At 40.4% G+C, this 12132-nt stretch overlaps 1 protein-coding gene across 6 annotated transcripts in view; it reads right to left on the bottom strand.

Annotated features, from left to right (window-relative positions):
* The window catches only part of VEGFA (vascular endothelial growth factor A), a 64179-nt gene extending 54228 nt beyond the window's left edge, over nucleotides 1-9951 (bottom strand). For all 6 annotated transcript variants that reach the window (XM_053712721.1, XM_053712723.1, XM_053712722.1 and 3 more), the window contains exon 1: nucleotides 9360-9951. In XM_053712721.1, the coding sequence (XP_053568696.1) occupies nucleotides 9360-9425 (66 nt within the window). In that variant the 5' untranslated portion in view covers nucleotides 9426-9951. The remainder of the gene's footprint in view (nucleotides 1-9359) is intronic.
* Between the last annotated feature and the right edge of the window lie 2181 nt (nucleotides 9952-12132).

Genomic DNA, 12132 nt, shown 5'->3' with positions numbered 1-12132 from the left:
TAGAGCGCCAACAGATTCCGCAGCGCTATAAACAATGGGGGAGTACAACAAAACAATTATAGCTTAGTACTAAGATGACTTTGTACCAAAGAACGTCCATTGTAAGAGCTGCTTAGTAACACAATGTGAATATTATTCGGCACATGGCCAGTCACAACAATAAAAACGGTCCCATGGAGTATTTACTAAACTGCCAACCTATTTTAAAAACCTATTTTAAAAACTTGCTCCTCAATAACAGTTGTTGTGCCCTCTACAAACACCTTCTACATTAATGTATATTCACACTACGCTATAGGGCTGATTTATCACGGCCCGAATGGGTCCGTATATCCCTGTTTCCGCTGGAAACAGGAGTTAAGAAGCAGTGGTCTTAAGAACGCTGCTCCTTAACTTGTACGCCTCCTCTGACGCAGCGGATATCAATCCGCCCGATCTCATACGATCGAGTTGATTGACACCCCTGCTAGCGGCTGATTGGCCCCAAATCTGCAGTGGGCGGCATTGCACAAGCAGTTCACCAGAACTGCTTGTGCAATGATAAATGCCAACAGCGTATGATGTCAGCATTTATCGAAGTCAGGCGGACATGATTCGCTACAGCAGATCATGTCCGCCAGACATGGGATAAATTGGCCCCTATGTATTGCAGACACCAGAGCACAGGAGTTAGTAGGAACACTAAGTAACATTTCAAAGTTGCAGTAAAACCAAAGATCAAGAAACTGGGGAGTGTGCCAAGCTTAATGTCAAAATGTCAACACTGCTAAGGTCAATAACCATGAGTTGTGTTTGTGTGTGTATGTATATGTGTGTGTATATATATATATATATATATATATATATATGTATTTGTGTGAGTGTGTGTGTATATATATATATATGTATGTATTTGTGTGAGTGTGTGTATATATATATATATATATATATATATATATATATATATACAGTTGCAAGAAAAAGTATGTGAACCCTTTGGAATGATATGGATTTCTGCACAAATTGGTCATAAAATGTGATCTGATCATCATCTAAGTCACAACAATAGACAATCACAGTCTGCTTAAACTAATAACACACAAAGAATGAAATGTTGCCATGTTTTTATTGAACACACCATGTAAACATTCACAGTGCAGGTGGAAAAAGTATGTGAACCCTAGGATTTAATAACTGGTTGAACCTCCTTTGGCAGCAATAACTTCAACCAAACGTTTCCTGTAGTTGCAGATCAGACGTGCACAACGATCAGGAGTAATTCTTGACCATTCCTCTTTACAGAACTGTTTCAGTTCAGCAATATTCTTGGGATGTCTGGTGTGAATCGCTTTCTTGAGGTCATGCCACAGCATCTCAATCGGGTTGAGGTCAGGACTCTGACTAGGCCACTTCAGAAGGCGTATTTTCTTCTGTTTAAGCCATTCTGTTGTTGATTTACTTCTATGCTTTGGGTCATTGTCCTGTTGCAACACCCATCCTCTGTTGAGCTTCAGCTGGTAGACAGATGGCCTTAGGTTCTCCTGCAAAACGTCTTGATAAACTTGGGAATTCATTTTTCCTTCGATGATAGCAATCCGTCCAGGCCATGACGCAGCAAAGCAGCCCCAAACCATTATGCCCCCACCACCATACTTCACAGTTGGTATGAGGTTTTGATGTTAGTGTGCTGTGCCTCTTTTTCGCCACACATAGTGTTGTGTGTTTCTTCCAAACAACTCAACTTTGGTTTTATCTGTCCACAGAATATTTTGCCAGTACTGCTGTGGAACATCCAGGTGCTCTTGTACAAACTGTAAACGTGCAGCAATGTTTTGTTTGGACAGCAGTGGCTTCCTCTGTGGTATCCTCCCATGAAATCCATTCTTGTTTAGCGTTTTACGTATTGTAGATTCGCTAACAGGGATGTTAGCATTTGCCAGTGACTTTTGTAAGTCTTTAGCTGACACTCTAGGATTCTTCTTCACCTCATTGAGCAGTCTGCGCTGTGCTCTTGCAGTCATCTTTACAGGACGGCCACTTCTAGGGAGAGTAGCAGCAGTGCTGAACTTTCTCCATTTATAGACAATTTGTCTTACTGTGAACTGATGAAAAGCAAGGCTTTTGGAGATACTTTTATAACCCTTTCCAGCTTTATGCAAGTCAACAATTCTTAATCATAGGTCTTCTGAGAGCTCTTTGGTGCAACTCATCATTCACATCAGGCAATGCTTCTTGTGAAAAGCAAACCCAGAACTGGTGTGTGTTTTTTATAGGGCAGCTGTAACCAACACCTCCAATCTCATCTCATTGATTGGACTCCAGTTGGCTGACATCTCACTCCAATTAGCTCTTGGAGATGTCATTAGTCTAGGGGTTCACATACTTTTCCACCTGCACTGTGAATGTTTACATGGTGTGTTCAATAAAAACATGGCAGCATTTCATTCTTTGTGTGTTATTAGTTTAAGCAGACTGTGATTGTCTATTGTTGTGACTTAGATGATGATCAGATCACATTTTATGACCAATTTGTGCAGAAATCCATATCATTCCAAAGGGTTCACATACTTTTTCTTGCAACTGTATATATATATATATATATATCTGTATTTGTGGGTGTATATATATATATATATATATATATATAAGTTCAATGTTAAAGGAAAAAGTCAATTCCATCACACTCAGACCTTAAATTCTCTAAAGCCTCCTGTAGTAAGATAATAGGAACTTTGGATCATTATCAGGTGTTAGATGGCTAACTTTTCCAGTAGTACGGGTTTGTTCTTGGGAGAATTCATTACAGGATATCTGTGCTACTGTCTTTCTGAAAACTGTCAGCTCAGGAATTCCTCCCTTGTATCTCCCAGAATGGTCTGAGCAGGTCTCCCCAAAGGTGGTGCTGTGCAGTGCATCTAATTTTAGTATATGCCAGACATCTGTACTAGACAGCTGGCCCCAGGAACCGAGGCCACTGGGACAGTACACAAACATCCAGCATTGCTCCCCTTGACTGTGCCTTTGCTATTTCATGTGACCTTTCCCTTCCTATAAAGCTGCACAGTCTTGCTGATACAAGAAGTACAGTGCACACTGCCATCTGACCCTTTGGTAACATACTACCAGAAATGTACTGGAAGCTTTTGCAACCTTGGTGGAGTCGTTTAAATAGATCTATATATTTTTTACCCTTTCAAAGTAGCATGTTGTATCATTCTAGCAACAAGGGGTTAAGCGATTTTTAGAACGGTAACAATACACTGCCACTGGAGTAAATAATGCTTCTCTAGTGGAATGGAAACTGTACTTTATAAACACAAGAGAAACATGACAGCACATGTCTGTTAGAAGGACCAGTAGCCATGACTGCTGGCACCAACATGGGCTGATCCACAGGTGATTTAAAGCGACCCCTAGAGGCAAGAAAATGAAAAGGTGACATTGCAAAATACAGAGGTATTGAATTTCACATGGCATTACCACAAGGTACCAACAGGCTTCCACTAAATACTATCCCCATAAAATCCCTGTAGCACAAGCTGCATGCTGTGTATGGTCAGGTGCAGACAGCCTGTCTCTCCCTGTGCACTGCTTTCTTTGCAGTCATTTTGTCTCACTATCCTGTTAGACGCAATGATTGTTTCATCAATTGTATTAGCTTTTCTCCCATTGTGCCGCTCTCTCAAGGTACTTGCCTATGTGTCTGACCCACACTGCCCCGGCACTGATCCCTCGCACATGTCTATTGAAATACTTATTGATTTTCTTTCCTCTGTTGCTAAATTTTCCTGATTCTACAGTAACTATGGTCCTACCTATTGCTGCCTTTGTTTATTTCTTTATTCTTTGCTGTACGTAGCCATTCTCCCATGTACCCTGCATTTGCCCTTTATGCACCCGTTTTCCTTTGTCACTGCCCTTCTCCGTATTGCATTAAACTCCACTATTAACCATGTAATCCTCAGTGTGATTCATGAAAGGACAGCAATGCATGAGAATCACAAAAAGATCATTCTGCATTTCTTGCATAGACCATTGGTAGTACAGTCAGAAAAACACATTCATTATACAACAAGAGTGAGCTAAATTATCATAGAAAATGTGTAGAATCCATTCCAGCTTTTCCAGACAGCCACTAGATATCAGCTTTCATACATGCTGCTGGGGAAATAAGTGCTTTAGAAAACCAGGGTTGGATTTTGTATTTAGAAAAAGATCAGCAGCTTGTCAGTTCTTAAACTCGTGTTTAAAAAAAAAAAGTTTTAACCCTTAAGTCACTGCAAACTTTTTCTTCCTTCTTGAGGTGTAAATAATTGATCATCTTGTTTCTATTTTCCTCACATTGAAATATAACCTCTTCACTCAAATTCTAAATACTATAGAGAGAGAACCTGAATCATATTTCAGTGGAGACAAATTTACAAGCTGTATATCTTAATATTTCATAAAGCCATGCAGAGCTGGTCGGCCTATTGTTACCACAGCACTACTGTAAACATAAAAGACAAATAAAAACTATGAATTTTATTGGAGTCATACACATGTGACATGTGACACATTGCACATAACCTTTAAAGGTAAAATAGCAGGTTACTAGAGGAATTCTATTTATGACCTTAATGCAGTCTCAAGGTCACAGGCTGCATGAGCCTCCCTCCCCCTCCATGAGTTACATTAAATATTTCCACCTTACAGATTCCTTGCCTCTCCCTATGATCGGCTGTGTCAGCCGTACCCCCTGTTTGTATTCTTATCCATGACCTATCTGCACCTCCCAGCAGAGATGGCTTAGGCCTTTTCAGATATTCACACATAAATCAGTCATACTGAGCATTTACTAGAGAAGTAAATCTATGGCAAACTGTAATCATTGTAAGTTTTAAACATGCTGGGCTATTTTACAATCAACACATCTGGCTATCATGTCTAGGAATATTTAAGACATAGGGCATTTATGAATATTTCATCTTATTTCAGTAGATAGATTAACTCCCTGACGCACAATGAGAGCACATTCAGTAGCTTTCTTTTCTTCCCATTGCCTATTCCTATAGGGTTGCAGATTTTTTAGGCCCAAACACAGGAGATAAAGTGTTAAATGTCTTCTTCTTTGCTCTGCTCTCACGGAACCTCCCTCCTCTTTAGCTGTTTTGTGTAGCTATTAATGGTAGAAAAACAATTAGCGCAACTTGTGAAAACTGCACGAGGCTCCTTTGCTGAACTACTGGGAGGCCAGTGAGCAGAGAAAGCACAGCCGAGAAATCTGAAAGGAGCAATATGTTCTTATAAAAGGGGAAGCAGTGATTTCATGAAGGATATTGCAGCCACACACTATGGTCTCAGCTACTTGATACTGGAAATATGAAAAGGAAAAAAAAATTCTGTCCCAGTCACATGAAAGAGATTTAAAGGCTTTTAGTCTGTCTCAAGGCTGGAGCACATTTGCTAACAGTGTACGTGCAGTCTGAAGCAGCTTTGCTAAAGCCCGGCCTACTGATCTGTCGTCAGAATCAAAAGGGGAGCCAGCAAAATAAGGGGCTAAGTTGCCCTGAGAAGAGAGGGAACCTGTGAACTGACCCATTAACAGTCCAGTCACACGCCTCTCGCTCGCTTCTGGCCCTGTATCTATGGCAATAAAACAGAGACATTCCCTGCTTAAAAAATGCACAAATGATCTGGATTTCCCCCAAGGTTAATAACCTGCATCTATTAGCACCATATTCACGCCATCAGTCATATGATTCAGAATGAGAAGCATGCCTGCATCTTCCATATTAGTTACTCAGAATAAAAATAAAGGCTTTCTGTTGGTTATTTTCCTCCAGTAAGCAATTGTTACCACGGGCACATATAGTATTTAAATAGCAGCATATACGCACATTTATTTACATGTATTTGTGTTTGAGCTTACAGCTTGAGAATGAGACTCATAATGCCTTACAGCAAAAGGTTAACAGCCTCTTTCATTTCCACCAACCAGGGCTAAACTGGGAGGATCAGAACATTTTTTCAAATGTTCATAAGAAAAAGAAAGAGCTTGCATGATAGCCACAGAGCTGTTCATTCACTGGCGCCCATTCACGAGTTTTCCTACAATATTCACCCTTCACTGGTAGCCAGCTCTGGGCAGGTGACACAATTTATCACATGGAGCTGCCACCTATAAATCACAGTGTGACAATTGAGTAGTCCTGTGGCAAAAATCACCTTTTTGTGTTGGTTAACTTAGGTACATGTTTCAAAAGAAATCAGTGCCAAGCACTTACTGATAGAGGAACTGTAGTGCTACTTGTATATCTATTTCTTGGCAGATAATTCACCCCGGGCACAAATGTGATATCTGTTTCTTTTATAAATCAATATTTACAAGATAATGACAGAAAAGGAATTCAGAAATGCATTAAAATGATGCAGGCTAAGGACACGCACTACTAGTCTATGATTAAAAGGGATCAGAAGTTACACCGACTGCGCATTCCTAAGTCCTTCCCTGGACGCTTCACTTGCAGGACAAGGTCAGGCAACGACACATAGCCTGATAGTTATGAATTATTGGTACAACAAGTTAAAAACAAACTTTTTAATCTGTATTTCTTGTCGGCTTTTACAGTGGAACATAAACTTTTACTTTTAATAATAGCCAATTATTGAAATTCTCTCCACATCTGATGTAGTTAACATTTTGTAAAAGCCTTGTTATACTTCTAATAACTGTATTCTTTCTAACTGCAGTCTTTGTTTTGGCGCTGATATTCTGATTATTTTAATGGTAGGCGGCTGTTCTCTGGCTTGTTCAGAAAGACACGTATTCACGTATTCTGAGATATGCTGTCTTCCTAGAATCTCCAGTTATTCCGTTACCTATCAATAGTGCCTAAGAATAGCAGTATTAAGAAGATAGGCGGACTCACATTTATTCTGATGTAACTGCCTGTTCACATGTTCTCCACAGTACAGAATCAGGCCTTTACCAGCCTGAAGCAACCCTTTCATTGCCAGAACGTAAAATAATTCAGCTTGTGTTTTCCCAGCACAAACTCATTTAGCTGCGCTAATCCCACATAAGTTGGCAATCGAACCCAGCAAATAGTTATTCAAAGCTTGTTTTCCCTTTTTGTCTTGGGATAATCAAGGAGAAAATGACATTTCTTTCAAAGAGTAATGAAAACCAGTTAAAATGCTTTTCCTGGATGAGAGATTTTATTAATAATAATTAGATGCCACTGAGAAGTGATCACAAGATTGAGATTATAGGGTGTGAGTCACTATAAAGAAATATCATTAAGAAACATTATGTGGCTGAAGATATTAAATAACTTAAAGAAAAACTGGAGGTAGATCCTGACATGGATACAAGGTGAGAGCTGGTTTAGAATCAAGTTCCTTACTGGTACTGCTGGGCACAGAAATGTAATTCCTTACAGTGTAGCCAATTTGTAAATGTAGTTGTGTGATCCAGGTACACTCCTGCACCCTGAAAGCTACCATCAGTATCCCTGAACCCTGCCTCTACTCCACAGTCTCCAGTACCCCTGCAGCCTACTTCAGTGTTCCTGTATCCTGCCTCCAATTCCGCTCTTCCCTTCTCCTGTATTATGTATCCCTGCACCCAAGCTCCAGTACCCAACACCTTAGCTCCAGTGCCCAGCACCCAAGCTCCAGTACACAGTACCTTAGCACAAGTATACAGCACCCTAGCCCCAGTACCCAGCTCTCTAGCTCCAGTGCCCAGCACCCAAGCTCCAGTACACAGCACCCTAGCTCCAGTACACAGTACCTTAGCACAAGTATACAGCACCCTAGCCCCAGTACCCAGCTCTCTAGCTCCAGTGCCCAGCACCCAAGCTCCAGTACACAGCACCCTAGCTCCAGTACACAGTACCTTAGCACAAGTATACAGCACCCTAGCCCCAGTACCCAGCTCTCTAGCTCCAGTACACAGCACCCTAGCTCCATTATCACAGCACCCTAGATCCAGTACCAGCTGTCTAGCTCCAGTACCCAGCTGTCTAGCTCCAGTACACAGCACCCTAGCTCCATTATCCCAGCTCCCTAGCTTAATTATCCCAGTACCCAAGCCCCAGTACCCAGCTCTCTAGCTCCAGTACACAACACCCTAGCTCCATTATCCCAGCACCCTAGCCCCAGTACCCTAGATCCAGTACCCAGCTGTCTAGCTCCAGTACACATCACCCTAGCTCCATTATCCCAGCTCCCTAGCTTAATTATCTCAGTGCCCAAGCCCCAGTACCCAGCTCTCTAGCCCCAGTACCCAGCTCCAGTATCCAGCACCCTAGCTCCAGTGCACATCACCCTAGATCCAGTGCACATCACCCTAGCCCCAGTATCCAGCACCCTAGCTCCAGTATCCAGCACCCTAGCTCCAGTGCACATCACTCTAGCTCCAGTGCACATCACCCTAGCCCCAGTACCCAGCTCCCTAGCTCCAGTATCCAGCACCCTTGCTTCATTATCCCAGTACCTTAGCTCTAGTACCCAGCTCTCTAGCTCCAGTACACAGCATCCTAACTCCATTATCCCAGCACCCTAGCCCCAGTACCCAGCTCTTTAGCTCCAGTACACAGCTCTCTAGCTCCAGTACACAGCACCCTTGCTCCAGTACACAGCTCTCTAGCTCCAGTACACAGCACCCTTGCTCCAGTACACAGCTCTCTAGCTCCAGTACACAGCACCCTTGCTCCAGTACACAGCTCTCTAGCTCCAGTACACAGCACCCTTGCTCCAGTACACAGCTCTCTAGCTCCAGTACACAGCACCCTTGCTCCAGTACACAGCACCCTTGCTCCAGTACACAGCACCCTTGCTCCAGTACACAGCTCTCTAGCTCCAGTACACAGCACCCTTGCTCCAGTACACAGCACCCTTGCTTAGGGTGCTGGGATAACTACAGTAGTGAGAGTGTGCTGGGTACTGCCAGCACACTCTCACTACTGTAGTTATCCCAGCACCCTAAGCCCATTATCCCAACACCCTGACCCTGCTTCCAAGACTTTAAGCACATTGCAGAAGACAGAGGGTAAAGCTCCCAATCACACAGTTTTATGCCTTTTTTTACACAACTGAGAACAAATATTATATCAATAATATATGTTGTAATTATATATGTACGTTTACCCATAACAAGTGTTTGTTTGTATAGTATACACTTTGTAGTTAATTAACCTAATAAGTCAAATGGTAACTTACAGACATTTTTGTTGTAATTGTTTTTACTATTTCAGACATTACTGACGGGTCTGCCCCTTGTCTAACAGCCTATTCTGTCTGTGTTCTCTCAACACACCCCCTGCTCTGATGAGTACTGGAGCTCCCTGTTGGAGTCCCCTTGCAGGTAAGTATGAGTGCCTCATAGCTCTTACCTGGGCATTGTGCACATACACCAACATTGCCAAGCTCCAGTTGATCAAAGTCACCAGAAAGTTCATGATTCCTAAAAAATATCCCACAGTAATATACTCCAATATAAAGATGAAACAATTAAGCAAATCCCCCAGGTGGATCTAACCCTTGTTTTATATTGAAAGCCCCTCTCCTGGGGTCAGGCACACGCCAAAAACCGCAAAAAGAAAAACCATACAGACAATCCTCTTCTTAAAGGAGCACAAATCCCAGAAACTCCAGGACTGCAGAATACCCAGAGCTGGGCAAAATCACCATCAAAAGTTTCAGCTACTTTCAATCCATCTTGTGCCTCTTCGCTAGCTCCTCCAGGCTGTGAGAAATCTGTGCCCCAGCGCAAGACAAATGGTATAAATAGGTTATGCTTGATACAAATATTGTTTCCCAGCAGGCTGGAAGAATTCTTATTGCCAGACTGTATTCACAAGACAGGGACTCTCTGCAGCAGCTCACACACAATGTTCAATCCAAGTTTCTAAGGATCTGTAGTGAGCATGTTTGGTCTCCCAGTACCTAATCAGTAGAATGATTGTGGTGGCGAGAAGTCTGGACTTTGCCTGAATGTCAATGGTAAACCACTCTGCTTCGTTTTACAAGAGCCTGCCCACTCTCCTCCCCCTGATCCTCCCAGCAGCAATATATTAGCCTAGCTATCTCTCTCTGTCTTAGGTAGCTGGAGAGAACAAACTTCTAACAATTAACTAATTCTAATACTTATAAAACATGTATTTCCATATTTGTAAATGAACTTCTATTGAACAGAATAAGAGCCTTAATCTATGTATACAAACGAAACAAGAAGAAATGCATATAGATGTGTGTATGTATGTGTGTGTGTATGTATATATATATATGTGTGTGTGTGTAACTCTATCCCTCTCTCTGTGAATATATATATATATATATATATATATATTTATTTATTTTTTCCACACACATATACATAAATATACATACACACACACACATATATATATATATATATATATATATTCACACACATATACATACAAATACACACATATTTTTACACACACACACACACATATATATATATATATATATATATATATATATATATATATATTCACACACATATACATACAAATACACACATTTTTTCACACACATATACATAAATATACATACACACACACACACACATATATATATATATATATATATATATATATATATTCACACACATATACATACAAATACACACATATTTTTTACACACACACACATATATATATATATATATATTCACACACATATACATACAAATACACACATTTTTTCACACACATATACATAAATATACATACACACACACACACACACATATATATATATATATATATATATATATATATATTCACACACATATACATACAAATACACACATATTTTTACACACACACACACATATATATATATATTCACACACATATACATACAAATACACACATTTTTACACACATATATATATATATATATATATATATATATATATATATATATATATATATATATATATATAGAGAGAGAGAGAGAGAGAGAGAGAGAGAGAGAGAGAGAGAGAGAGAGAGAGAGAGAGAGAGAGAGAGAGAGAGAGAGAGAGAGAGAGAGAGAGAGAGAGAGAGAGAGAGAGAGAGAGAGAGAGAGAGAGAGAGAGAGAGAGAGAGAGAGATACATTGCACAGAACAAGAACAATCTTTTACAGCTGGGGAGAGGTAGAGGTGATCGGAACAAATACATAACACTAGGGGTCAGAGTGTCATTAGAGAAGCTAGTTACATGTGTCTGAGCATACTTTTTAGCAGTGCCTAGTACCATAACATTGTTCTCACAATAGAAAACATTTTTTTTACGAGCTCTGCTTAAACAGGTTGCCAAAAATGTAACCCATTGTAGCTTGCAGAATTATTCTTTCCAAATTAAAATGTATTTAAATCACTAAGGGGTGGGATCATTTCTTATAGCTGTGATGCTGCAAGGAATATCAGTAAAACAATAGAAATGTGTGAATGGCTGTTGTGTATAATGTGACTATACAGATAATTGTCACATGTGGGTGACTGTATTTGATAAATTGCACATGTAAACCTACACACGGTGTTGCAGTAACTTGTACACCATTTTATAATCCTGCATAAAACAGATCACATTTTCTGTTCCATTTGTTAAAAAAATGAATTTTTAGATGCCTGTTCTGCTGCAGATGTTTTACGGTACTGTAAGCAATCACTTCGCTTGATGTGCTACTATGGGCAGGAACACCAATGTATTTAAATCGTACATCACTTACACACAAGGCAGGCCAGTCCCACAGATGAAAACATAAATAGCAGATATATAAAGTGTTTTGTCATTTTTGTGCAGTTTTAGCAATTACTATTATTAATTTGTTATTGTGAGCTCCGCTAACTCTGCCTATGTCTTCTGAAAGCCCTTCAGTGATGTTATCTGGTTCTCACTTCTCTATATCCCCTGTACACCACATGGTTCTGTAAAGTTATATTGACACATTTATCTGGGACCTGCTGTTGTCTCCATTGGTGCTACATACCATGGTCACTCATGCAATGTTTCTTGCTTTTTATGCACGTGACATAATATCATACAAAGGTTTATTAAACAGCATCATTTTTCCATTAGTTGCTTCACTCTGGATGAAAAACATTCCTATTGTCCCCCTCATTGGAAAAGCTGAGCATCCTTATAGCACCA

Source organism: Bombina bombina, chromosome 4 (assembly GCF_027579735.1).
Source record: "Bombina bombina isolate aBomBom1 chromosome 4, aBomBom1.pri, whole genome shotgun sequence".
In the NCBI taxonomy this organism is placed as follows: Eukaryota; Metazoa; Chordata; class Amphibia; order Anura; family Bombinatoridae; genus Bombina; species Bombina bombina.
This window is presented reverse-complemented; position numbering and strand designations above follow the sequence as displayed.